This window comes from Theileria parva, chromosome 1 (genome assembly GCF_000165365.1).
Source record: "Theileria parva strain Muguga chromosome 1, complete sequence, whole genome shotgun sequence".
Classification (NCBI taxonomy): Eukaryota; Apicomplexa; class Aconoidasida; order Piroplasmida; family Theileriidae; genus Theileria; species Theileria parva.
Genome location: NC_007344.1, coordinates 464,574 through 489,708, shown reverse-complemented (window position 1 = coordinate 489,708; position 25,135 = coordinate 464,574). Strand labels below are relative to the sequence as shown.

Sequence of the window (25,135 nt, the reverse complement as noted above, 5' to 3'; positions counted from 1 at the left end):
GTATACTACTAAGTATAGTATGTGAGTATATAGAGGATTTAGAAGATTATTCAAGTCGAAGGTGTTTAATGTGATCAACTTCATAGAGTAGAGACTCGAGAGAGCTCAGCTTAACTCCGAGGTGCCTTGAGTTAATGAGCATAGTTTCAAATACCCACTTTTTAAGAGAGTCTGGGAGCTTTAGGAAAGCCTCAACGAGGTCCCCATCAACGAACCCTTTGGTGGGAATGTTCGAGTGTAGGTCCTCAAAATTCCTTTGATTCCTACTTGGGATGTTCCCAAGGTCCTTTTGAACCAGATGCATTGTGTGCTCTAGCAGCGACAGCTTCAGGAACATGTTCAAATCGTCGAAGAAGCACACCTGGAGTAAACTACCAGAAGTTGTTGCACAGGTGAAGAAACTCTTAAACAAGTTGGTGTACTCGTTAACATTTAAGGTTTCAGAAGGATTATTACTCTCACTTTCAGAAACTACTCGATTAGAAACCATAAATTCTCCTAAACGATATTAATGATATGATAAGTAGTGTTGTTGAGTCATGTAGTTGGTGGTGGTGAATTTACACAAATATTAATGTTGCGTTTATATAACTGATTGAAATAATTTAACTATTAATTTTGGGTTTATATAAACATTATTAACGTCATTGTATAACTAGTAATGCTGGATTTATTGAACTAGTAGTCAGGGGGGTTTGGAAAAGATACTTGGGTTACTCCTTGACATACGAGAGTTAGCCACATGCTGTACTGACATTTGGGTCCGTTTTAGTATCTTGTTTACAACCTCACCGTGGTGAAATAGCCCTTGTTTATCAAATCTGATGGACTGCTGGTCTGTGGTAGGGTGTTGAACTTTTTTAAAAAGGAGAAAGTTACCTAAATCGTCAGAAACCAGACATGAAGAGTTATCAACGGCAGCCAGTGATGTTGTCCACAGAGTATTGAAATCTCTACATGTTTCTAATAATCGGTTATCTCTGAATTTTAGCATCTTGACTGAAGTCATAAGGTCACCAACGAAAATCACGTCATCCTTAGTGTCCAGTGAAACTACAAAGGTGTTGGAGTCATAATTTGCAACAACATCAATGAATAGTGTGGTTTCATCTTGTTTTGGGATCGAAAGTCGAGAATCCTTTAAATCTACCAATTCAAGTTTACTTCTGGTTCCTTGCCTGTGACTCCCGTTATTAACAGCGCTTGAACTGGAAGGGTCATTGGGGCTGGAATTTTCGTTAGAAGCTGTAAGGGAAATGACCATAACATTAGAATTAACAGCAATTACTATGAATTTGTTCAAATTAGTAATTTCAACAACTCCACCCCCCAGAGGGATGGCATTTCTGTTAACTACAACTGTGCAAGCATCCGCTTCCTTATAAACTTCCAGGAAATATAAGTATCCTTCAGTGGGGACATCGTTTGCTTCAGACACCTTAGATGTTCCTAAAAGTATGTAGTCCTTTCCAAGATCATCATGAGTGTACTTGTGCATGCTTGAGATTAAGTGACCCTGCGGCATATTTAGTCTATACACAACTTCCTTAGTTTCAATATCAACCAATAGTGCCTCACTGGGTACATTTATAGTGTCAGTTCCACTCAAAATTTGATCATCACTCATACACAATAACAAGTTGTCTGAATCCGTCAACTGAGAGTTAGAGTTCTGTGAATTATTAGAATGTTGACTTATGTAGGGTGAAGGTTGAGATTGGGTGTTAGTGGAAGGGGTCTCACAGTATCCTGGAACATCAGTGGATTGTGAGTTACTTGGTGTATAAGTATATAGATTATTCGGGTTAATAATATACTGTGGAATAGTGGATATTACTGCTAGTTTAGTCCTACTATCGTAAATAACTTTATTAAAGTTTGACCCTTTCAATATCTTTTGTACATTGAAATTATTCAACAAATTCAATCTACCTACGACTACACTCTTGTGGTTACCATATATCACCAACAATTCTTCTTTTTCCTTTTCTGCTACAGTTCCCAAGTTAACTATATTCGTGACTGTGTGTAAATTATCGATGTTAATTTTAGTATAAGTTATTTTCTCGTTTTTGGGGTGGATAACATAGGATTTAGGCCCAGTCGTAATTAAATTAACCTTCGAAAGGTCACAAGTATCTTCTCCTTCACCACTACCCACCTTCAATTCAAGTAATTTAAATGACCAGAATGATAATTTAGACTTATTACTTAGTGTCATCTTTATCCTTCTATCTGCCCTTGTTAGTTGGTATATATATAGAAACCCGTTTGAAAGGCTTAACAGCAGGTATACATTACTATTAATCTTTGCGAATTTGATACTTACCACATACACATCATAGTCTAGGTTTACTTTGTGTGAATAAACGACTTTTAGATCCTTAACTGTAAGGAATAAAATCATGTTATTATTGGCCCAACTACTAACACCTACTAATCCTCCTCCGCTTGCAAATATACCAAGATCAGAGTTGAGTAAATCGTTTTTAGATATACAGCCCATAGCGGACACGGTAAAGTCAAGGCACCTACTATTAAAATTTTTGAAGTCATACTCTAATACTACTATACAATTGGTGGACATTAACAACAGAATGTATGGGCTACAAACAAGTGAAGACAGTGCATATTTGTCCCCAGGTAGTGTTACAATCTGTGATATCTTAGCCCTTCTAACAGATTTAAATGAATCATTAACTAAAATGATATTTTTTGGAGTAACTTGTAGTATGTTTCCGTCTCTTAGCTTAGTGAACAAAATCGTCTTTTCATTACATAAAAGTGCGTTATTCTGAAACTTTGTTATTTTCCCAGTTCTATTGGTATTAGTATTTCTTTGACTATTATTATGATTATTTACTACTTGACTTGGATTTTCACTTGGTCTTCGATTATTTTCCAGGGCATTTATCAGTGCTGTTCTTGCCTTTTGTCTTTTATTTACTCTACGAGCGTTAACTCTCCTATTCTGAGCAGGCTGTGGTGTTGATTCAATACTAATTAACTCTGGAGGATCAGAAACATCAGGTTTTGAGAAACTGACCGTATAAAATCTAGTAAACCTAAAGAAAGATATGCAAAGCAGTGAAGAGCTTGAATCGTCTGGACTCTTCATTGGGAATGAAAACAAGTCATGGACCCCGGGAACATCACTTGTGTGGATAACCTCTGATGATAGCCCAAAGTAAATTTCACAAAAGGATGCTGAATTCCCCATCCCACAACAGGCCAAGATTGTATTTTCTCCTGAAGACGCCTCTTCTCTGTATGCAAAGTCCGTTATCGGGCCCAGATTCGTCTGAGCCCATTCAGAACTCTTAAAGTCACCTTGTTCAAGGGTTTGTTCTTCATTGTTTCTGGAATTTAGAATCGAGTAAATCGATATAATAGATGAGTTTCCCATTTTGCTTGTATAAAAAATATGATGATCACCTAACTTTATTAAGGATGAGGGTACTGGAAAGCTTCCAAGCCTTATGGCCATTACTTCATTTATCATGAAATCTCCGTCACCACTTACATTTCTATTACTTTGTTGGCTAGAAACAGTAGAGCTACTTAGTGTGTTAGAACTTGAACTCATTCCTGGTGTGTATACTGCTCTTCTTTTAACTGTATTTGCTGATTTTCTCATTGTTGAAACTGAAAGTCTCAGCAGGTATAATCCCCCATTATCATCACCGAAAATGAATTTATTATCTCTATACATACAGAAACAAGTTATTTCTGTTATTGAGTTGTCGATTTTAAACTGTTTTACATGTCTAGGGCTCTTAAAATTTATAAAGCCCGTTGATCCTGGACCCAACAGCATCACACTGTCATACCTGTTCGCCTTGTTGACCAAGTTAAGTGGTATGAATTTGCTATAGGGAATTGGTAGTTTTATTGGATCACCGAACAGAGGGGTGTGATTATATGAATTGAATCTTTTACAACCGTTAAGTATCTCAATTTCAAACATCAGTTTCATTCCATACAACCACCTGACTGGCGTTTTATTACTTCCATATGCATTGTCCTCTCCCAGAATTATCAACTTTGACTCCAGAAAATGAAATGAACTGTTCCTGGTTGGCGATTTAAACTGGATATCTTTGCTAACTGAGCTGGAGCTAGAGCCGCTAAAGCTTCTGGTTGGGGTACCAGTTGATGTATTCCTCCTCCTCGGAGAACTTGATGACTTTGACGCATCAGGTTTTTCAATGTATTCTGAGGAAATAAACTCGAAATCCACAAAAATAGTGTCATTTGTCCTAATGGTAACGAGGTCTGAGAAGTTAAAGTAGTTGTTAGGGTCCAGTACTATGCACTTTAACACTCTGTTATATCCATAAAACACCAACAGGTTATACCCAGAATCCACTTTAAATATTATATTTTCATAGTTGGGTCTTCCGTGAAGTTCCTAAATATACATGTAAATGTGTTATTTCGTTTAAATAAAAACCCCTTAAAATAAATGAGCAAAATACTTACCTGTAAAGAAGAAACTGTTTTAGATGTGAACTTGGCGAGATTGTCATGATATGTGAGTAGGAAGAGCGTAAAATTACGGGTTAAAACTAACAAATGCGTTTGAGACTCTGATGGCGGCCTGTATTCCACAAAATCAACAAATGTACTACTTGCGTTTAGAACAGAAATTAACACTGGTGGGTTGAAATGGTCGAGGTCATTGTCTACATTCCTGTTTTCATTATTTTCTAGTGAATAAACTTCTATTGAGTGCCTTTTTAGGCAAACTAAGTATTCCTTTAAGGAATCTTTGACTAATCTACATCTTATTGCTTTAAGGGTGGCTCCGCTGGCCGCAGTTGTTACAAAGTACCCATACATCTAATAAAATTATAATTTAACATTTTATAAATATACCAATGTATACTTATAGTTACATCTAAATATTATCGACATTACACCTTACTCCCCATCATAATCTACTAAATTCCTCTCAATTATTCAATTTATACCATATATTCATTAATACAACAGTTTACTTAAGCGTTAAATCGTGATTAAATTAATCTAATTGCAAATGTGTAAGGAATTTGATATAACAGGAGGTTTTATCAAAGCTTTCCTGCAATAGCTTGTAAGCCGTTTTTAGATCCGTTTTTAGTTCACACATTATTTTCTTAGCATCTGAGCTTTTAAGGTTAGTAAGTCTTTCCGCATGGAATTTGAGGAAAAGGTGTAAAAAAACTTGCAAGGCGTCTGCGTTCCTTTTACTCTTCACTTGATACTGAAAAAACCTCAACATCTCACACAATGTCTCCTCCTAAACACAATATTTATATATTTTCTTACCATATTTGACTCGGAAAACAGTCCTAGTGATATATGTACCATTGCTGGACTCTGTTCTAACAAATATTCCATCATCCCTAAACATTATTTCACGCCATAAGTATATGGGATATATATAAACAAATAAATAAATATATAGATAGATAGATAAATTGTTACTTTCAAACTTATCTTCATGATTTGAGTATAAAAGTAACTCAAACTGTGTCTGGGAATCTGTGGATTTAAGGAGTGATTCTCTTGGTTTCGGTGTTTCTATCTCTTCAGGCTCAGGTTCCACAAACACCAGTTGCCCATCTTTATAAGTTGTTGGTAGGAAAAATGGTAAATTGTCATTTGTTTTGGGTGGTTCTTTTGGCTTACTTCTTTCCTTAATCTCATCTAAAAACAACATCGTTTGTAGTTTAGAATATGATAATCCCGATAACGTTATCAAGCCTGCCTCAATTTGTGATTTAGTTGATTGAAATTCAGTTTCCTCAGTTTTGTTCTCATCTTCCGACTCTACTGTTTGGTCCAAATCAATCTTTGATGGTGGAATATCTACTGGAATTGGTTGTTTTGGTATATCTTTATAAAGTATAGACTTTGGAAACAACTCAAATGCGTGTTTATTTGCATATTGTAATACTACTCCAGGCGCCTTTTCATTTGATACTAGCATAAAAGAACCCGATGAATCCATATGAAAATCCAAGATTTTCCCAAGAAACTCAACGTAGTCAACATAACAAGCCGATAATATATCGTACACCAACATGGTTCCTCTTTCAGTCGTCATCATCAACCAACTATCATTCATGTGAAATTTCTGCACAGTACATTATTACAGTGTTTTTAAATTCTGACTTAATATACAAATAACTACAACTGTACCATAGAATTAACTTTGGAGTGATATGTAATTTTCCTTATAATAACATTTCCCTTGACATCAAGCACGTAAATGTTATCGTCAGTACAAGCCAGTGCTGTTAAAAAATTCTAAAAAAGATTATTCAAGTTTAATATCTTACGCCAACTGCTGAATTGTAGGCTCCTACTCCCTTGGGTATCTCTGGGTCGTACTCCATATCCATCTTTACCTTTATCACATCCCATACACGTATCATTCGGTCCTAAACCAAAATGCACCTAATATATACACCAAAGAACAAATGAATAAATATATAACTGTTGGGTTAGAATAAAAAATACTGTTTTTGAATTTGAAATTGAAATGATTTTCGAATTGCCAACCAGTGAGATGTTAATAACCTGCGATGAATGTGCTGGTAACGGGTTATTTTCATCACCTCTTGTAAACTCAGAATCGTAATTGCAGCTCTAATAAATTATTACAACACTGTTTTATAACTAAATAAACTAGTAAAGAATATACTTGTAGCATGAAAAGATGGATTTGCCCATTTTGGTAACCCACAATGGCGTAGTTACCACACTTGGTTAGGCAAACAGATGTTGCAACTGAGTTCATTTCAGGGGCTTTAAGCACCTTGTCAGTCAGAATCTTCTTAAATCCACTCCAAACGTGGACTTGATGTGAGTTAAGGTGACATGTTACTATGTTGGGCCAGTCGTAATGTCTTTGGTAACATGAGGATATCCCAGTTATCTTCTTCAACTTAGTTTTAGAAGATTTCGTGGAAAAGGTTACACACTGATGTTGTTGAATTGTTGACATCTTTCCCAAACTCCCCGATCCTTCATTACTACTACACACCAACAGGTCATGTTCCTCATCGTCTAATCATTTATAAAGTTATATATATTTTCGAGTGTTAGTCTGTAAAAAACTACTTAATGTAATACCATATGGTGTTAAGAGGTTAATAGTTCCAATAAACCCTTTCCTACTTCTCAATTCTCTTAAAAATGACTTATCAGAGTCCATGCTCCAGGTTATCATTGAATTTTCACCTAAAAATTTTTACTTTAATGTTAAAATTACCTAGAGATATCAAGCATTTATCAGCTTCAATATGCATTAGTCTAACAACTGGAGTATTATGGGCCAATTCTATGGTTGAAATTACTGCAAATTTGAGTAGATCAAAAACTACCAAATCTCCACTTGAAGTCCCAACCACTAAAAGCTCTGGTCTTGTTAAGGAATCAGATTTTGATGTGATTCCAAGATAATCAAGTACAAAACTCATAGATTTTGGTTGGTTTTGTTTCTTTGTCAGGGTAAATCCTCCCAAAAACTCATCTTTATTAACGTCAAATATTGACACATATCCACTGTTGTAACCGATTGCCACTACTCCTGAACTATTATTACATGATTGTGCCATCACTGATACTCCTCCCAAGTCAGAACCATTACTTTCAACACCATCTACTGTGTTATTACCATTACAAATGTGTTTAGTAAATTTATATAACGTTTTTCCTGATTTAAGGTTTAGTAAGATTAGTGAAGAGTCTAAAAATCCCACCAGAACTTTGTTATTCATTCCCAAAAGTGGGAAAACAGTTGTAATCTCTGAGATACTATCCATTCTAATAACCTTTTCAAGGGTCCATTTAGGCACAGAATTATCATCATCAGAAGAAGCCTTAATATATGTAATTAGTTCTGAAGCTGTGTAGGTTACCAACTGATTCTGGTGATAAAAAACATCAATAATCTCAGAGGCATGTTCATGTGTAATTTCTCTGTGTTCATATTTATGGAATACGTACAGTGAATTGTCCTTCAATACTAAAAATACATTCTCATACTCAGATGCGATAGATTTAATATTAGATTTTAAGGGAAGGGATATAAAAACCACCCTAAGCGACAAGGAATCGTATACTACAAACTGGCCAAGAGCAGATACTATTATAAAAGAGGAAGTTCCTAGATGATTCAAGCAAAATGAGTTTCCGTCACAGATTAATCCTATCTGTCCGCTAGGACTAAAAATTGACGACCTTCTCTCGGTAGAATCGTTAACATTGAACATTTTATTTACATTTTATAATTTACAAATAAAATTTTGTGGTTTTCTACTAATTTTGCGATTTAATTTTCATTATTTATCACATATAATAATATTGTACATTTATATATAATGATCATATTCGACTCTTTTGAACACACAATAAATTTTTTAAAGCTTGCAAATTGATTATACTAAAATTAATTTTAATTTTAATTATATCTTCCGTAATCATTTAGTTAATTCATAGCTAAAAATATGTAAATATTTAATGTAAAATAAATAAACAATTTTGGATATAAAACGTAACTAATTTGATAAATTATAATAATAATTAAATTAAAAGGATTTTAATGGAATTTTATGAAGTTTAATTAAAGTAATTTTCAAATTTTAAGAATTCAATGTGTAAACACTTTAATAATCCTTAAATTAATGTCATTGAATTTAGTTCTTAATTTAAATACTAAGACTAATTTTATACCGTTTAAATCATGAGTTATATTGTGAGTTCAGAAATAATTAAATAATAAATGTTTAATGTACTTGACCGTCTTGTACTGTGGTGCTGTATAATTAATTGAATTGGCAAGATTTTACTCTATTTATTCTCATTTCTTACACTTTCACCTCTAAATATTATATTTTTAGAGAATCTTTTATAATTTTGTATATAAATTTTTATCTTAATCTACTTCGTTTAGAAGGACTGGTTTTATAATTTATCAAACAAATATCTAAACCCCGTTTTTGTTTGATTTATTTTCACATATTTTAAATTATTTTCCTTATTTTAATCCCTCGTATTGTAAATTATTGATAATTTCCCATTCATTTAATGAAGTTTTTGTAAAATGGCCTCTAAAGTTTCAGCACCGCCTTCTAATAATTCTGTTTGGAACAGAAACGAAAAAACTGCAGATGTAAGAAAGAAAAACATCCTAGCCGCCAAAGGTACTAATTATACACTTTTATTCCATACTAAATTAATATATACTTCCAATACACTTACATATATGCTATAAATTATGTTTAGCCGTCGCTGATTTGGTTCGAACTAGTTTGGGCCCTAAGGGCATGGATAAGATGATCCAAGATGGCAAGGGCGGAGTTATTATAACCAACGATGGTGCTACCATACTCAAGGAATTATCACTGGTTCACCCAACTGCTAAAATGGTATAATCATATCTATTTCTAATTTTATTTACTCATGGATATAGTAATAATAATATTTCTTAGATGGTGGAACTGAGTAAGTCTCAGGATATCGAGGCGGGAGATGGAACTACCTCAGTCGTGGTTATCTGTAAGGCTCTTCTGGAGATGGTTGAGAACCTCCTCAACCAAGGAATTCACCCACAAACTATCGCCGATAGTATGATGTTGGCTGTAAATAAGGTACTTTAAAACTCTATAACATATTTGTGTTCAATTTTTGAAAAATGTTCTTAGACGGAGGAAATATTGGAGTCTATTTCCAAGCCAATTTCACTCGAAGATAGATCACTCTTAATAGATATTGCTGGAATTTCTCTTCAATCTAAGGTAAGAATAATTATTATTTATTCATTTTTTCATTTAAATTTAATAAACCTAATAATATGTATAGGTGGTATCACAGAACGCCTCATTACTGGCACCAATGGCTGTTGACTGTGTTCTTGGTGTTATGGATTCCCCAGAATCAAGAAACGTGGACTTAAGAAGCGTAAGGATAGTAAAGAGCATTGGTGGGACCATAGAGGATAGTGAAATGGTTGACGGACTAGTGTTTAGTGATCAGAAAGCAGTAAAAACTGCAAGTGGCCCAACAAGAATCGTTGATGCTAAGATTGGACTCATTCAATTCTGTTTATCAACCCCTAAAACTGATATGGACAACAACATTGTTGTTAAGGATTACCAATCCATTGATAGGATCATGAGGGAAGAACGCCTTATTACTGCTAAAATGGTTAAAAAAATTGCTCAAACGGGTTGTAATGTTCTCCTAATACAGAAATCAATTCTACGTGATGCTGTTACGGTATTATTTACTCTATTTCACGCATTATTTACTTAATTTAACTATTGTTAATTTACACTATTTACATAATTTACACTTATTTTGATTTGATTAATGTTATTTTAGGACTTATCTCTCGATTACTTGGCAAAAGCTAAGATAATGGTAATAAAGGACATTGAGCGTGAGGACATCGAGTTTATAACCAAGAGCATTGGTTGTGAGGAAGTTGCAAGTATCGACCACTTCACTCCAGAAAAGTTGGGAACTGCCAAATTGGTATTATAAAAACGTATAATTTTAATTTTTCAGGTCGAGTCTAAAGTAGAGGGAGCTTCCAGAATTGTTAAGATCACTGGGGTTAATATGAAGAAAACAGCCTCAGTCCTCATTAGAGCCTCAAACACACTGGTTCTTGACGAAGCTGAAAGATCACTCCATGACGCCTTATGTGTAGTCAGATGTCTCGTTAAAAGAAGATCTATTCTTCCTGGCGGTGGTGCACCTGAGATGGAAATCTCCCACAAACTTTCTCAATGGTATTTTTCCCCATTCACTGCTAATTGCATTAGTATTTCTTAGATATTTATACCATAGTTACTGCGTGTAACTATAATTACTCATTATAAAAACTGTTAATAGCTGTAAATAATTGTTAATTAGGGCAATGACTTTGGAAGGAGTTTCTCAAGTTTGTGTGAAAGCTTTTGCTGAAGCTCTGGAGATTATTCCCTATACTCTGGCTGAAAATGCAGGAATGTATCCACTCAGTGTTATCACAGAGTTAAAGGCTAAACATGTCCAAGGTGGTACTAACTACGGGATAAACATAAAGAAGAATAGCATCTCTGACATGTTCGAGGATAATGTCATTCAGCCCCTTTTGGTCACTCTCTCAGCCATCAAACTCGCAACTGAAAGCGTTCTCATGATTTTAAAAATTGATGATATTGTACTCTCCCGCTAATTAACTAATTTTATACTCTATATTATACCACTCTACAGTATGTGTTGTATACAATTTTATATATTGTACAATAGTTATGGTGTACAATTGAGTAATTACACCTGATAGTACATACTATACCTAATTATATACGTACTCAATACAATTAGTATAATATAAATTATATACAATAGTGTTTGAGAAGATTATTTACAAGGAGTTAAACACAAGATTAAATAAGGTTTTTCCACATGAAGAATGATACGTTTCCATCATAACCAGTGGTGAGGAAGTGTTGAGCCCCAATGGGAGCGATTTTACTAATTCCAGATTTTTTGTGCCCGTCAATGTGACACATTAAAACGTACTGAAGATTGAAGGAGGGAAGCTGGACAACAGTAAGTTCCCCGGAACGACTTCCGATCAGAAGGAGATCACCCTCAGCAGTTTGCATTCCGTCCATAGCAGTGATGCTACCACTTTCATTCGATGACATATACACCTCATCCCCAAGAGGAGTAAACACTTTTACATAACCATTGGAAAATCCAACAATCACATGTCCTCCGTATCTAAACCAAAGTATTATCAGTATGTATATTGTGTTGAGTAAATAGCTAAATAGTTTTAGTGGAGGTGAGGGTATCAATTAGGGAGTTTTGGTGAAATAGATAGTTTTAGTGAAATAGATAGTTTTAGTGAATAAATAATTAATTTTGGTAAAATGATAAAATACCTCTTAAAGCACTTGACCACAACGTTGGAAGGGAGTTGAATGGTTTTGACAACAGTTAGGGAAGCAAGATCGATAATGTTAATGACAGAACCACCAGCCCAGAGAAGCCTTGGCTGATTAGATGTCGCCGACGAGACATCGCAATTGACCTCCAAAAGTGAATTGATTTTAGAATTAGTAAGGAGGGAGTTGACGCAGGTGAAGGCACCAGAGTCGAACCTCCAAAGGTTAATTTTGCCATTTTCACAGGAAGAAAGAACAATACCCTCGATTACGATAATGGAACTTACAGAAGCGTCGTGACCTTCAAGCATTGTAAAGGTGCCACTGGGAAGATGATGGACGCAAATGTGACCTGTCCTCAAACCTGCAAACAGGCAATCGTCCATAAACAATAAGCTGTGAATTGCCTGGTCAGTGACAGGGCCTTTAACTCTGTTCCTAACTGCATTATTCTGGTTGCCATGCCCTGATGGCATCTGAATAGTTATGTTAGGGTATGTTGTGGTTTGAATCTCGTTTGCGTTATTGCTGTGGAACTTGAAGCGTTTAATTGTAGGTCCGTGCCCACAAGCAAAGAACTCTATGGCGTTGTCCGACGTCATCCTCATCGTCGAGCAGTATACTCCGCCTTTAAACACATCTTGCATATACAAAATACGCTTTACACTGTGCAAAAACGAACACTTGTTACCGAATCTACATTGATCTACAAAAAACGTCAATTCCCCAATATTAGTTTTATAATTTAGGAGAACAACATCAGATATATATTAATTGGGTAGAGGGGTAGAAAGTAGGTGTAAAATCAATACCTAATAGAGCGAAATGTTTACAAATCACCGGAGTACTATCCTTATTGTGATCTCCAAATCTTGATCTAATAAAAATTAAAGACAAATTACAAGGAATGCGAAATAATGGATTTTACTTTGAGGAGTTTGTGGAATTTCTCGATTGTCCCTGATTTTTGTATCCATAGGAGTCATTTCTATTCCCCGAATTATTAGGGCCTAACCAGTAGTCTAAAATTAATTAATTAGCTTAAATATCCAAATATATATGTACCGTTATTACGTCTAGAATTATATCCGAAGGAATCATTACCAGGATTATAATAACCCCGGTCCCTGGTCATCTTAACAAGAACATATTCGTTTCTGTTAGAGACGAAGGTGTAAAAACAAAATGAAAAAATACACAAAGTATAAAATAATTCCAATTACGTCACCCTACAACAGTATGATAATTCGCTGAATAAAATCATCTCATTTTTATACCATATCATACAAGTTTTGCTTATCTAAGAATGTATAAAATAATATAATAATATTAGGAATGTGTTGAAAATATTAAAGGAGATCCTGATCAGTGATGTTACAGCACCAGCTGACAAGTTGTTTGAAAGGGGTTTCCATATTACACTAAAAATTCAAATTATTTATATAAACTTACTTTTTTAGGATACTTGTTTCTCAGTTTAGTCTGCTTCCACTCCTCATTCTTATCCATAAAGTTCCCGTTTGCCCTTCCATGATCTCTCCTCGTCATATTATGCATTGGAGTGTAATCCCCGTTGGTGTTGTTGGACTGCATATTCATCTGGTTAAATTCTTCAAGTGAGACTGCTCCAATTCCAAATTCCAGTATTGCTGAGCCTTTATTCTTTCCGTCATCTCCAATTATTGTAACCTTCAAGGGGTGCCCAGTAACCAGAGTATCGAGTTTGAGTTGTAATCTTCCTAACACAAATCTGTTGTATCCAACATGTTCCAGTATTTTTAGAAACACAAATTCCTCTCCTTTCCAGGGAATTTTAATAGATTCCCCTTTTAAATCGCAGTTTACAAGCCCTTGAGTCTCCGTGGGTAGTGCCCACTGTTGTTCTGATTTATGTATGTTGTAGTTCTCAGTATCAACATCAAAATAAGCCACAACACTGAAGGTTAGCTTTGAAACAGAATTTGGGTTAACAGGGACGTTTTCAAGTCTATCCAGCTTAAATACTACCGCCCTCATGTAATCTGGCGAGTTTGCGTTAAAAATCTTAAACGCTGCGTTTTTGATGTCGGAAACTAACGAATCACTGTTTGTGAACAACTTCGTAGCAACGTCCTCAAACTTTGAAAACGCCTTTGAAAATCCAATAGGACTATTCTCCGTCCCATTGAAGTTATTCGGGGTAAACCCGTTATACCCTTGGCTGTTAAAATTAGGATTAAACCCATTTAAGTTAGGGTTAAAACCTCCAGGATTAGGATTATAGCCTCCAAAAGTTGGATAACTGTTATAATTATTCATCCTGTCATAGTAATCCTTGACAGCCGCTTCGTATCTAGCTCTTGGAGTATCCATGTACAAGTGATTTCCATATCGGTGGAAGTTACCCCCACCGGGTGTCCTGGTATTCAATGGATTTTGGACATTCCCAAAGGTGGGAACTGAGTGGTTGTAGTTTCCAAATAGACCACTTGGAGGCTGATTGAATTGTGGTCCAGCTGGTTGGTTAAACTGAGGTGAATTTTGAAAGGGGGGCTTAAACTGTGCTCCACTAAACTGAGAATTATTAAATAGTCCAGGGTCAAACTGGCTTCCACTTGGTTGAAAACTGTTAAATTGAGGCCCACTAGGTTGACTAAACTGAGTTTGAACCGGTTTGTTGAAATTTGGAGGTGAGAAGTTTGGAAATTTAAAGGCTTCATTTCTTGGTGTTGGGACTCTATTTGGACCACCCATAGGTTGATTCAAAAATGAATTCATACCTTTTTGCCCATTCATCTGGTTTAGCTGATTCTGAAAATTAAACTGGTTTGTCTGATTTAACGGATTGGAATTGAGGAAATGCGATAAATTACTGTTAAATGTGGGCGAGAATGAACTGAGTGGAGGACTAAAGTTAGGTGGAAATGGTCCAGAAGGTGACTGTACATTGGAGCCACTTGGAAAGTTAGCATTCTGTGATTGATCACTAACCTGGACCAAAGTACCTGTGACATTGTCATATCTGTACCGTATTGGAGGTAGATAAACTGTTGAAATTTCCCTCGTTTCCTGTGAATTTTGGGGTAAAACACCCGAGGTTTGTGAAAATCCAGACCCTACACTTTTTGATACGTTAGGGCTTGAGACAACCTTAACAGGTGAACCACCTGGAACAACGTAACTAGTAACAGGTGATTGTTGCCTAGCAGACAGGGGCGAATGAGACAAACCAGATAAAGGTGTACTTACACCTTGCACATTCGGTGAATTAAATCCATATACTGCCATTATTTTATTTTAAAAGATAGTAAATTATCCAAAATTGTCTAGTAAGGTAAATGAGAAAATTAAAAAATCCAAAAATCGCAAAATTCAGGCTAAAATAATTAACAATAAAACATTGAAAATTTTTAAGGTTAAAAAATTACAAAAAACTGGAAAAAACAGAAATGTGTAGAGTAAAAACTGTATGTTTCACAAATATTCACAGTTTCACCATAATTTTCAGATAATTGTAAAGAAGGTTAACCCTACTAATATTTAAGAGTAGGAATTAATTTTCTCTTTACTTTTTGAATTGCATTTGCCCAGATTCATGAATTGTGTGCACCTTCTGGCACATGTTATGATTTATGGCCTATAACATCAAAACTGTCTAAAACCCCTTTTATTTCAAAATTTTTATTATTTTCTATAATATATTTTAATAATTCTCCAATTTTAATCATATTTTGGGCTGTTAAATAAACCCTTATGCATTTACCAAATAACGGGTGGAATTCGTAAAATAATAACATTAATAATGTTTAGGATGGTTTTTTAAATGTTTATTAAATTACGATTAAAAGTTTAAAATGTAAAATTTATTAGATTTTAAGAACTACTTCTACGACTTCGTCTGTGTCGATCTCTTCGATATTTATGCCTGGAAGAACTTCTACTATATCTCCTTCTATCCCTATCACTACTCCTATATCTATCTCTATCTCTGTGTCTATGTCTGTCTCTTTCTCTACTACGGCTTCTATACCTATTTCTACTTCTATCCCTACTACGACTTCTACTCTTACCACGACTCCTATGCTTATCTCTCTCTTTATCCTCCTTTTTAACACTTACAGTATCTTCTTTGTTTTCTTTAGGGTGATCATCTGATTCTAAATTTTCTTTTTTAATCATTTGTTCGAATTCTAGAGCCCATTTTTCATCTTCATCCATTTGTTGAACGGGTTCATGTTTTGCAGTTTTGCTGGAAGTTTCCCTTAGAAGCCGCTCTGTTTCAGTAACATAATACTTTCCCAGTCCTAAACCTTCTGCTCCAGTGGGTTTATACTCTTTACGTATCTTGTTACCTTCGTCATCAACCTAGAATAAATTTATAAGACACTTATATAAGAATAATTAGTGTAAATAAAACCTTATCATCGTAAACAACAGGTGCTGAGTAGTCCATCACATGGTCAACTCTGATCCTTCTTCCTAGGAGTGTTGAACCATTAAAGTTATCCACAGCCAGTATAGTGCTTCTCTGATCCTTATAACCTAGAAAACAGTACCCGAGTGACTTTCCTACAGTTAAGTAAATTACACGACTTTTATCAATTAGATATTAATAATTATTAATATTAAAATATGTATTACCAGTGTCTTTATCTCTCTTTAAATTAATATCGATTGGTTCACCAAACTGTGAAAAAACTATGATAATATCACCTTCCGTCATTCTATGGTCCAAACCTCCTAAAATTGAATTATTATAACTAAGTGGTCAAATACCTATGAAAATGTAACAAGAATCTTTATACTGGTTGTGCCAGGAGCCTTCTCCGATGATTCCTTTTTTGAGCTCAAGCTCTGATAAACGGTGAATGGCATTGGTGTTTGCAGCCGGCCCAGTAACCGACATTTCTACAAACTAACAGACTTATATTAATTTAAACATGCGATAAAATTTATCTAATCCCATTAATTAAAATATGTATACTAAAACCAGGAATAATAGTGTAAATAATAAGCTTATGTGAATATTGATGAATTATGGTGTTAAAAAATTATTTCAGTTACTTAACTTTTTTTCGATATATTCTACATATTTTAGAGCTTTTTTCTGTACGGATTCCTTGGATTTCTCGGTTCCGTATGCACATTCAAATTCCAACCACCTAAATACAAGATTACTATATCCTTAACCAATTACAATGTGTAAAATAAATTGAATGTAAAATACTTTGAGAATATGATTTTCATCTTTTTTGGCTTAAGGTCAAGGGTAATTGCTCTGTCGAACAGGTTTCTAACGTTCTTTAAGCCTTCAGATTTCTGTGTTTTGGATTCGTCCATATTTAACTTAATATGTGCCGTCAAATATTGGTTCCATATATCCATTCGTTTAGGATTATCCAATAATATATTCTCAAAGTACATCTTACCCCTAAATCAACTGTTATAGTGTATTTGATCGTATATAATGTTGGTTGAAGCGTAATTTGACTTACATTTCTGGAGATCCGTGTTTGTATTCTAATAAGGCTGTTGATGATGTGATATTAATTCTCTTCTTTTCAGGTATTCTAGTGATACATGTTTTATGGAGTTGCCTTCCAGCTTCAAAATCCTTCATATTCTCATACAATAATCTAAGGTAAGCCAACCAAACCTACAATATGTTATTAAAATGCTCAAACTAAAACCTTTTTGGACTTGTGAAATTTTTTTATTGCCTTTTCGCAAATCTCCTTGGCCTTATCAAGCTGATTATTATTAACGAAAATGTTTATCATCTTCAGGTGAATTGATTTACTATCATTATACTGGGTTGCCCTAAAAAATTATAGAATAACTATAATTACAGTGTATATAACTTTGAAATAAAAGTTACTGATTGAATATCTCCATAACGTTATTTCCGTATATACATTCCATGTTTAGATATGCAACCCAAAGGTTCATTTTCTCAACCATTTCCCTGAAATCTATGGCCTTAAGTCCTCTTTTAACAGTTTTTCTGGCCATTTCTATATCACCTGAGTTAATGTAAAAGGCCATATATGCTATCCACACGGCTGAGGAACGTGCATTTGTTACCACTAGTCTTTCGAAATCCATTACAGAGTTGGGATTCCTCATCCACTCCTTATCTGCGATTCGATCCTCCAATTCACGGATTTTAATCTCATTTTCATACTAAAATTAATTTATTTCATATAAATAGTATTTACCTCTAATTTTGAGTCGATATTCAGGTTAATTCCCTTTTTGTCCTTTTTATTCCTAGGTTTACCATCCTTTTCCTCCTTATTATTAACTTTTTCATTTGATAAATTTGGATTCTTTCCGTTTAATTGCGATTTTTTATTTATTTTTTTATTTCGGTCGGGAATTTTATTTTTCATTTTATTTCGACCCGAATTTTTACCTTTATGATCATTTTTTACTGCGATTAAAGGGTTTTCATCACCCATTTTTAAAACTTTTTGCGATTTAAAAAATAATAAATATTAAATAAATTATTAATAAACCTGCTACACAACTAATCAAAACAGTGTAAATTAATGATAGTGTATGTAGTTATGTAATATAAAAGTAAGAATTATTTAGTCTTGAGTTTCTTTTTAGTTTTATAATCCTTGAAAATTTCTTTACAGAGTAGTTTTCTCTTTTCTCGCCTCGGTTTCTTAGTGGTATCCTTGTTTTCAAGTAATTTTGATATTTTTATCTCATCTATGGTCACTGAAAAGACCTTCTTATCTCTATCAACTCTCGTAACTGCACATTTTACAACCGAGTCTGTTTTTAAATCAACAGATAACTCCTTCGCCTTCTTCACTTCCTCTGAACTCAACACTGTTTTCAACTCATTATAGAATTTTACATAAATCTTTTGCTGACTTTTAGTATCTTTTAGATCTCCAAGTTCATCTGAATGTGTAGATTCAGAATCCAAGTGACTGATTGTATATAATGTATCGTTTGAGGTGGTCACGTATCCTATTAATTGTTTTCCAACGTGTAGTTGGTCAAATTTAACCACAGGATCTGTGTCATCCACCATCAGCCATTTAGCTGTTAGAATAAGTTTATTATGTGGGTGGTCGAACTTAAGTACTCTGAGCTTAAGATTCTTTCCTACCTTAAAACCTTCTGGTAATTTCGACACAGGAAATTGAGTGAGGTGACCGAGAGGTACTTTTCCGAATACTAAACTTGAAATCTGTACTATCGCACCGGTATTGACAAGGTTTATAATTTTGCCCGTCACAATGTCTGAAGCTGACAATTCAAATGGAGTCACATAGTCTTCGCTAATCAGTGAACTCTTCAACGATACCCTAGTTAGCCTTGTAAAGTGGTCAAATTCTATCACTCTGCACTCATGCTCTGATCCTACAGAATATTTGTTCGACGAAAATATTGTTTCCTCTGTCAATGATTTATCATCCAACACATCACCAATAGCGCAATAACAGTGTAAAACTCTCTTATCTGCGTTATTAATATCGTCACCAGCGGGAGGAATAGATTCCAGTAAAAATCCAGAGCTGAAGCATTGTATGATTTTACATTTGATAATCTTGTTAGGGATAGGTTTAAAGGCTTGACCTAACGGTCCTCTCCATCTAAGTATCTGGGATTGCATTGAGAGGTAGAGTTTTTTACTTTCAAAATCTACGTATATTATCCTACACTCTACCATTTCCCCTACCAAACTATACAAATCTTCCATTTCAACTTCATTTGAGAGAATATCGTGAGTGATTGAGTGTAATGAAGATATTGGGGCCTTAATTGATCCGAGGCATTTGACAGTGTAACCTGCAAAAATGGACTTGTTGGATGCCTCTAATGGTAAACTGTGGACATTTAAAACTTCTGCTGTTAATAGAAGTCCTGGTTTTAGCATATCAAACACTAGACTAGTATCAGTGTTAGCTGGGGTCTTGTAATGCCAGGGCCACTGACACTTAACAAATTCCCTTTCACTGTTTACTGTCACCACTGATACATACACAGTCGAGTTTATGGGATAATTCGTCTTCAAAATATTTTTAACCGATTCTCTACCTTGCTCATCGTACTTTACGAACCCATTCAAGGTGCTTAATGTGTTAAATTTAATTGAAAGGCCGTGATCTTCTTGTGATACTACGGTTGCCGGTAAAACCAGCCCTGGGTACATATTATCAACCCTCAAATCCCTATTGATAAGAGAAGGCTTTAGACTAAGTGATAAATAACTGTAATTAACCTTTAAAACGTAACAAATTACTGTGGAGCCGACTTTGAAGGGAGAATTTAACTTATTATCACGATCATGACCCAAATTACTGTTGTTTGAACTAGAATCAGCTGAATCAAAAAGATCAGTGTATTTAGCAAAACCAACAATATTATTAAGTAGGTGAATCCTTAGACCATAGGGACAAACTAAGGCTACAGAGCCCAAAACAAGTGTCCCGGGAGTAAAGGAATCCAAAGTGGGTAATTTTACATCATCTGAGCAGTTTGAGCCAAAAATCCCCTCACTAATATCTTCTTCATCTTTCTTAGATGGTTTGTTGGTTTTATTCTTTTGGAATTTGGATAAAAGTGACTTCTTTTTTATATCCAAAGTTTTAACTCCATCTTTCAAATCAGATCTGGGAAAATCCTCGTCTCCAACCATTTTCACTATTATTCAAAACTATTATAAATAAAAATGCGATTTGTTAAAATTAATAAATAGTGTAAATATGTCAAATCAACTCGTGACATAAATTGGGAAGATATGAAATGTAAACAAAACATTCTACAAATAAATCATAATAAACATTAATAAAAAATTATATGTTAAATAAAGCTATGAAAATTATCCTGAAATTACACAAACACCCAGGAGGTTATGACATTTCATTGTTAATTCTGTGGTATGTTGCTAAATATATATCAATTTGTTTGGTGTAATAGATAGTAATAGAGTGTATAAGTTAGGATAATTAGTATGGTGATAATCAAAAATGTAAAAAGAAAACAATTGATAATTTTAGTGTTAAAAGTAAAAGGCAAAAGGGATTAAATTAATTTTAATTAAAAAAAGAGGAAACCAATGTCTAGTTGGAAGAATATGTTCTATAATGTGTGAGTAATATAGAACGATTGGAGTTTTTATAATATATACAAAAGAGCCAGTCCCCATTTAACCCAATCAGAGTCGATAAATTACAAACCCTTTTTCAAAGGAATCCACATTTGAATTATTTTTATTGTGGATTTTCTACCTCTAAACTAAAAATTATATAAGATAAGCTAATAAAGTTAAGGATAAATTCCAGTGTTTACGCTGTAATACAATCGTGGAAGGTTGACTCAGAAATTTATCACATCGTATTATTAATTTTGTATTTTAACAAAGGAATCTATACATTTTTGAATTATATTCTTCTTTTTCAAGTTTTATTCCCGATTTTCAGATTATTTTTCAATCCAGGATTATTTTCTCTAATTCCAACTTTTTAAAAATCGTCTACTTTTTTACAATAACTCAAAAATCTGATTATATTATAAAACTGCTTCATAATACTAACCAATATTTGGATAGTATAAGTGAAAACAGGATAGTGAATAGATTATGATTATGTTAAAAGATGCATAATTTCCAGAAGCCAGAAAATGCCCTGAAAAGGGCGGCAGAGCTGCGTGCGATAGGCCAGAGTGATGAGGCGTTGGTGATTTTACACTCAGCAATCGGCCACAGGTTTTTCCGCATCCAGGGCTGGGATATGGTCCAGGAGCAAATCATGCTTGAGTATGTTGCGCTGTGTATAGACCAGGACAAACTCAGGATGGCTAGAGATGGACTACATCAGTACCGTCTGATATCGCAGCATGCTAACGTGGCCTCTTTGGGCAAGGTTATAGTGGAGTTGCTGGATAGGGCCGAAAGCAGACTTGTAAACGTAAAGTCAAAGTTGCCAGCCTCTTACACCGGAAAGTCACCAACACAGTTTACCAGTGGAATAGTGGAGGACGGCATGGAATATGACGAGACTCCTGAGGGTTTGATGGCAAGCACTTTGCAAGTCGAGATGAGGGACCCTCACAGTAAAACACTTCACGACGTGTACCGCTTCCTGTGGGAGATTTACAAGATGATCCTGGACATAACTAGAGCTACACCTAAGCTCGAGAAGGTTTACCACGAGACTGCAAGGAAGGCAATAACTTTTTGCAGAGAAAACAGCCGTTTGGTAGAGTTTAAGCGCCTTTGCGACGTTATGCGAGGCCATTATGCATTCTTACTAAAGGTACAAAACAAGCCTGAAATGGAGTGTATGCTAAAGCCTGAACTTCATATTGAGACCAGGATAAATCAGCTAATATCGGCCTGTGAACTAGGCATGTGGAAAGAAGCCTTTAACACTGTTGAAGATCTGTACACTTTGGGTATTAGAGATTACATTACCAAGACTTTCCAGGGCTCAGTCTCAGTACTTGGTCAGCAGAAGGAGAAGCTTCTAAAGTGGCTTGCAATTTTCTATGAAAAACTGGCCCTGATTTTCTGGGTCTCAGACCTGTTACTATTCCACGCACTCGCAGTTCTTCGCTATGTTATGCACATTCGGATGTATAAGAAGAAGGTCACTGAGGAGGAAATTACGTATCTATGCTCAAAGTGTGTTCTAGCCGTTCTTTCAGTCCCAAACCATTCACTCAGTCCGTCCTCATCAACCGCCTCCTCAACTGCAGTCTATGAAATGCAGAAAAGAATGTCAACTCTTCTAGGATATAACACTATACCAACTAAGGAAACACTACATTACTCTTTGGCACTTAAAAACGTACTGCCACTAGCACATAAAAATGTACAAAAGTTATATGATCTTGTTGAAAATGATAATTCCATGAAACTATGCCAGCAACTTGTTTTAATACTCAATGAACCAAATAGTGATAATGTAGAGAAAGATTCAACAGACTCTAAAGAAGGTGAAACAAAAACTGATGAAGCTAAAACCGGCGCTGAACCTAACAAACCTACTACTACTTTGCCCAACACTTATAAAGAGGACTTAGCTAGGTATTATGAAAAGGTTAAAAGTGTAGTGTTTCATAAAGTTTTGACACGATTATCGAAAGTGTATGCATCAATGACCATTGATTTCTTTACGAAAACGATTTGTCCGCCCGAATTTTACACTTGGGACTACGCAGAGAAGGAGATAGTGGAGTTGGTCCACAAAGGTTTGTGTCATGTTCGTTTTGACTACACTAACAAAGTTCTCTACTTTAACTCCTCGTCAGTTAATTCTGACTCTATTGCCTCAATCAGACATCAGTTGACGGATTTGGGTAAGAATTTGTACTACGCGATCACGATTTTGAGCCCAACAGACGTTAACAAGAGTGCAGAACAACGCAGACTACAACTTGTCTCAATGAAAAACTCAATTGAGAAGGAGCGTTCACGTCTAATGAAGCGCACGAGCGAGATTTACCAGCGTAGGCAGGAGCACCAGGAGGAGCAGATGCGCGTAGAGGAGGAGAGGAAAAAGCAGGAACTCCAGCAGAAAATTAACGAAGAAAAGGCTGAAAAGGAGAGAAGAGAAGAAGCCCTCAGACAACTTGAACTCCAACGCAAAAAGGACGAACGCTATAAGATCAAAAGCGATATCGCCAATCAAATGTTACAGGTATTTTATACACTGTTCTATATTATTAGATAATATGTATTGGAGTATAATTATATGTAATATTGGAATTTTATAGTATTTTGTATACAATATTGCATACTTATAATATTATAATATACTATTACCACATTAATATACTATTGCATTTGTATAACATGTTTTTAGGAGCTCCGTAAATTATGTTTATCGTCAAGTAGTAAGATTTATATAAAGGGCAAGGGTCTGGACGAGTTTACAGTAGATGACCTGATTGAAGGCTTGTTGGAGTGTGAAGACCTTGAGAAGGCTCAGGAAGAACACATGGTTAGAGAACGCCAGGAACTTCAGAAGCAGAGAAGAAATGAAGTTAGGAAAGTTGAACACTTTCTTAGAGCCGTTAGGGAAGCAGATAAGCAGTTGTATGACGCATATTTGGAAGATCTGGTGAAGAGAGATACCGCATTATTGTTAGAAGTACAGAAAAGTCGTGAAGACAAGTATAAGCAGAATGCAGAAGCGATGAGGCAAGAAAAAATATTATTCAAGTCCTTTGAAGCAGAAAAACAGCAGTGGGTAGAGAAGCAACTCCAGTCCAGAAAGAAAGAACATCAGTCTAAGGTTGACGCACAAAACGCACGTTTCAAGAAGATGCTGGTTGAGGAGAAAATAGCTAGAGCTAAAATGAGATATAACCAGGAACAATTAAGGTTGGAGCAGAAACGTAAGGAAGAACAGTTGAGACTGGAGCAAAAACGTAAAGAAGAGGAGTTGAGGTTGGAACAGAAGCGTAAGGAGGAGGAATTGAGAAAGAGGAGAGAGCAGGAACTCCATAGGCAAAGATTAGATGAAATTGCTGAAATACAGAGACAAAAACAATTAGAAATTGAAAGAAGGCTCGCAGCAACCAATAATACAGTCACAGTCAACTCAGGATATGGTTTCAGTAACTCTGTAAATAAAGATGTTGGTAGAAATTACCAAAAAGGCATGACCAGAGATTTAAATAACTCATCGGTAAGAGATATGTCAATTAGGGATTCATCTGTCAGAGATGCATCAGTAAGAGACACCTCAATGAGAGATAATTTAACCGTAAGAAATAATGTGATGAGAGATAACGCGGTGATGGAGAGAAACCAGAATAGAAGAAGAGAATATAGCAACGCACATCAAGGTCAAGGAAGCTCAGGATTCTCGAGACATGATCCCTTTAACAGAAATTTGGCCAGAAATGACTCAGATTTGACAAGAGCAGAAGTGACCAGGGCCGACAATAAGGTGGAAAACGCAAACTCTACATACGGAGACCCGGATAAGCCAGCAGTAAAGGAGATTAACCGTCAGACCACAGATGACTCAAATTGGCGCAGCGATATAAAGAAGACAACGAGTAAACTTTTCAAAAGCTTCTCTAAAAAATCCGTAAAAACACCAAGCGATGATGAAGGAAACTGGAGAACATAATCGTCATTTATATACTAATATATTTATATATTTATATATATTTATTTAGTGATAAATTTAGAGCCGTATTTATGGATGTGAGTGGTTGATGGATGTGTAGGTGTAGTGGTGATG

At 35.1% G+C, this 25,135-nt stretch overlaps 9 protein-coding genes across 9 annotated transcripts; 2 read left to right on the top strand and 7 right to left on the bottom strand.

Annotated features, from left to right (window-relative positions):
* Positions 1–30: 30 nt before the first annotated feature.
* Ddb1 (CPSF A subunit region family protein) lies at positions 31–4,874 on the bottom strand. The gene is made up of 3 exons (XM_760677.2): positions 4,483–4,874; positions 709–4,411; positions 31–498 (listed from the first exon to the last, which is right to left on the bottom strand). The coding sequence occupies exons 1-3, from the start codon at positions 4,840–4,842 to the stop codon at positions 47–49; spliced, it is 4,515 nt and encodes a 1,504-aa protein (XP_765770.1). The 5' UTR covers positions 4,843–4,874; the 3' UTR covers positions 31–46.
* A 105-nt stretch (positions 4,875–4,979) lies between these two features.
* Positions 4,980–8,352, bottom strand: TpMuguga_01g00242 (Utp21 specific WD40 associated putative domain protein). The gene is made up of 9 exons (XM_760676.2): positions 7,262–8,352; positions 7,123–7,230; positions 6,692–7,056; positions 6,508–6,636; positions 6,327–6,428; positions 6,187–6,294; positions 5,470–6,121; positions 5,311–5,387; positions 4,980–5,281 (listed from the first exon to the last, which is right to left on the bottom strand). The coding sequence occupies exons 1-9, from the start codon at positions 8,262–8,264 to the stop codon at positions 5,024–5,026; spliced, it is 2,802 nt and encodes a 933-aa protein (XP_765769.1). The 5' UTR covers positions 8,265–8,352; the 3' UTR covers positions 4,980–5,023.
* Positions 8,353–8,834: 482 nt separating this feature from the next.
* Positions 8,835–11,237, top strand: cct4 (T-complex protein 1 subunit delta). Its single transcript, XM_760675.2, has 8 exons — positions 8,835–9,194; positions 9,277–9,419; positions 9,483–9,641; positions 9,696–9,788; positions 9,853–10,269; positions 10,375–10,527; positions 10,561–10,787; positions 10,912–11,237. Exons 1-8 carry the CDS (start codon positions 9,095–9,097, stop codon positions 11,213–11,215), a joined length of 1,596 nt encoding a protein of 531 aa, XP_765768.1. The 5' UTR covers positions 8,835–9,094; the 3' UTR covers positions 11,216–11,237.
* A 148-nt stretch (positions 11,238–11,385) lies between these two features.
* Positions 11,386–13,247, bottom strand: TpMuguga_01g00240 (uncharacterized protein). Its single transcript, XM_760674.2, has 5 exons — positions 12,999–13,247; positions 12,862–12,955; positions 12,746–12,810; positions 11,931–12,639; positions 11,386–11,766 (listed from the first exon to the last, which is right to left on the bottom strand). Exons 1-5 carry the CDS (start codon positions 13,066–13,068, stop codon positions 11,427–11,429), a joined length of 1,278 nt encoding a protein of 425 aa, XP_765767.1. The 5' UTR covers positions 13,069–13,247; the 3' UTR covers positions 11,386–11,426.
* Positions 13,248–13,367: 120 nt separating this feature from the next.
* Positions 13,368–15,435, bottom strand: TpMuguga_01g00239 (uncharacterized protein; the record flags this gene model as incomplete). Its single annotated transcript, XM_760673.2, has 1 exon — positions 13,368–15,435. The coding sequence occupies exon 1, from the start codon at positions 15,198–15,200 to the stop codon at positions 13,368–13,370; it is 1,833 nt and encodes a 610-aa protein (XP_765766.1). The 5' UTR covers positions 15,201–15,435.
* Positions 15,436–15,689: 254 nt separating this feature from the next.
* Positions 15,690–16,913, bottom strand: Rbmx2 (uncharacterized protein). Its single transcript, XM_760672.2, has 4 exons — positions 16,689–16,913; positions 16,554–16,652; positions 16,330–16,481; positions 15,690–16,277 (listed from the first exon to the last, which is right to left on the bottom strand). The coding sequence occupies exons 1-4, from the start codon at positions 16,816–16,818 to the stop codon at positions 15,786–15,788; spliced, it is 873 nt and encodes a 290-aa protein (XP_765765.2). The 5' UTR covers positions 16,819–16,913; the 3' UTR covers positions 15,690–15,785.
* A 41-nt stretch (positions 16,914–16,954) lies between these two features.
* TpMuguga_01g00237 (uncharacterized protein) lies at positions 16,955–18,373 on the bottom strand (the record flags this gene model as incomplete). The annotated part of the gene is made up of 6 exons (XM_760671.2): positions 16,955–17,074; positions 17,140–17,343; positions 17,408–17,568; positions 17,603–17,732; positions 17,791–18,095; positions 18,131–18,373. 6 exons carry the CDS (start codon positions 18,371–18,373, stop codon positions 16,969–16,971), a joined length of 1,149 nt encoding a protein of 382 aa, XP_765764.1. The 3' UTR covers positions 16,955–16,968.
* A 116-nt stretch (positions 18,374–18,489) lies between these two features.
* Positions 18,490–20,611, bottom strand: TpMuguga_01g00236 (S1 RNA binding domain protein). Its single transcript, XM_760670.2, has one exon. The coding sequence runs from the start codon at positions 20,572–20,574 to the stop codon at positions 18,502–18,504; it is 2,073 nt and encodes a 690-aa protein (XP_765763.1). The 5' UTR covers positions 20,575–20,611; the 3' UTR covers positions 18,490–18,501.
* Positions 20,612–21,131: 520 nt separating this feature from the next.
* Positions 21,132–25,055, top strand: TIF3A1 (PCI domain protein). The gene is made up of 2 exons (XM_760669.2): positions 21,132–23,578; positions 23,744–25,055. Exons 1-2 carry the CDS (start codon positions 21,533–21,535, stop codon positions 25,019–25,021), a joined length of 3,324 nt encoding a protein of 1,107 aa, XP_765762.1. The 5' UTR covers positions 21,132–21,532; the 3' UTR covers positions 25,022–25,055.
* Positions 25,056–25,135: the final 80 nt, after the last annotated feature.

Coding starts and splice junctions, on each gene's coding strand:
- Ddb1 (XM_760677.2), bottom strand. CDS start 4,842: ATGTATGGGTACTTTGTAACAACTGCGGCCAGCGGAGCCACCCTTAAA. Junction 4,412..4,482: donor AAACAGTTTCTTCTTTACAG/GTAAGTATTTTG, acceptor ATGTATATTTAG/GAACTTCACGGAAGACCCAA. Junction 499..708: donor TATGTCAAGGAGTAACCCAA/GTATCTTTTCCA, acceptor AATATCGTTTAG/GAGAATTTATGGTTTCTAAT.
- TpMuguga_01g00242 (XM_760676.2), bottom strand. CDS start 8,264: ATGTTCAATGTTAACGATTCTACCGAGAGAAGGTCGTCAATTTTTAGT. Junction 6,122..6,186: donor ACTCCAAAGTTAATTCTATG/GTACAGTTGTAG, acceptor TGTACTGTGCAG/AAATTTCACATGAATGATAG. Junction 5,388..5,469: donor TCATGAAGATAAGTTTGAAA/GTAACAATTTAT, acceptor AATAATGTTTAG/GGATGATGGAATATTTGTTA.
- cct4 (XM_760675.2), top strand. CDS start 9,095: ATGGCCTCTAAAGTTTCAGCACCGCCTTCTAATAATTCTGTTTGGAAC. Junction 9,420..9,482: donor TTCACCCAACTGCTAAAATG/GTATAATCATAT, acceptor AATATTTCTTAG/ATGGTGGAACTGAGTAAGTC. Junction 10,270..10,374: donor TTCTACGTGATGCTGTTACG/GTATTATTTACT, acceptor ATGTTATTTTAG/GACTTATCTCTCGATTACTT.
- TpMuguga_01g00240 (XM_760674.2), bottom strand. CDS start 13,068: ATGACCAGGGACCGGGGTTATTATAATCCTGGTAATGATTCCTTCGGA. Junction 12,956..12,998: donor TAATTCTAGACGTAATAACG/GTACATATATAT, acceptor AATTAATTTTAG/ACTACTGGTTAGGCCCTAAT. Junction 12,640..12,745: donor TAAACATTTCGCTCTATTAG/GTATTGATTTTA, acceptor CGTTTTTTGTAG/ATCAATGTAGATTCGGTAAC.
- Rbmx2 (XM_760672.2), bottom strand. CDS start 16,818: ATGTCGGTTACTGGGCCGGCTGCAAACACCAATGCCATTCACCGTTTA. Junction 16,653..16,688: donor TTCTTGTTACATTTTCATAG/GTATTTGACCAC, acceptor ATTCAATTTTAG/GAGGTTTGGACCATAGAATG. Junction 16,482..16,553: donor AAAGAGAGATAAAGACACTG/GTAATACATATT, acceptor ACTTAACTGTAG/GAAAGTCACTCGGGTACTGT.
- TpMuguga_01g00236 (XM_760670.2), bottom strand. CDS start 20,574: ATGGTTGGAGACGAGGATTTTCCCAGATCTGATTTGAAAGATGGAGTT.
- TIF3A1 (XM_760669.2), top strand. CDS start 21,533: ATGCATAATTTCCAGAAGCCAGAAAATGCCCTGAAAAGGGCGGCAGAG. Junction 23,579..23,743: donor TCGCCAATCAAATGTTACAG/GTATTTTATACA, acceptor ACATGTTTTTAG/GAGCTCCGTAAATTATGTTT.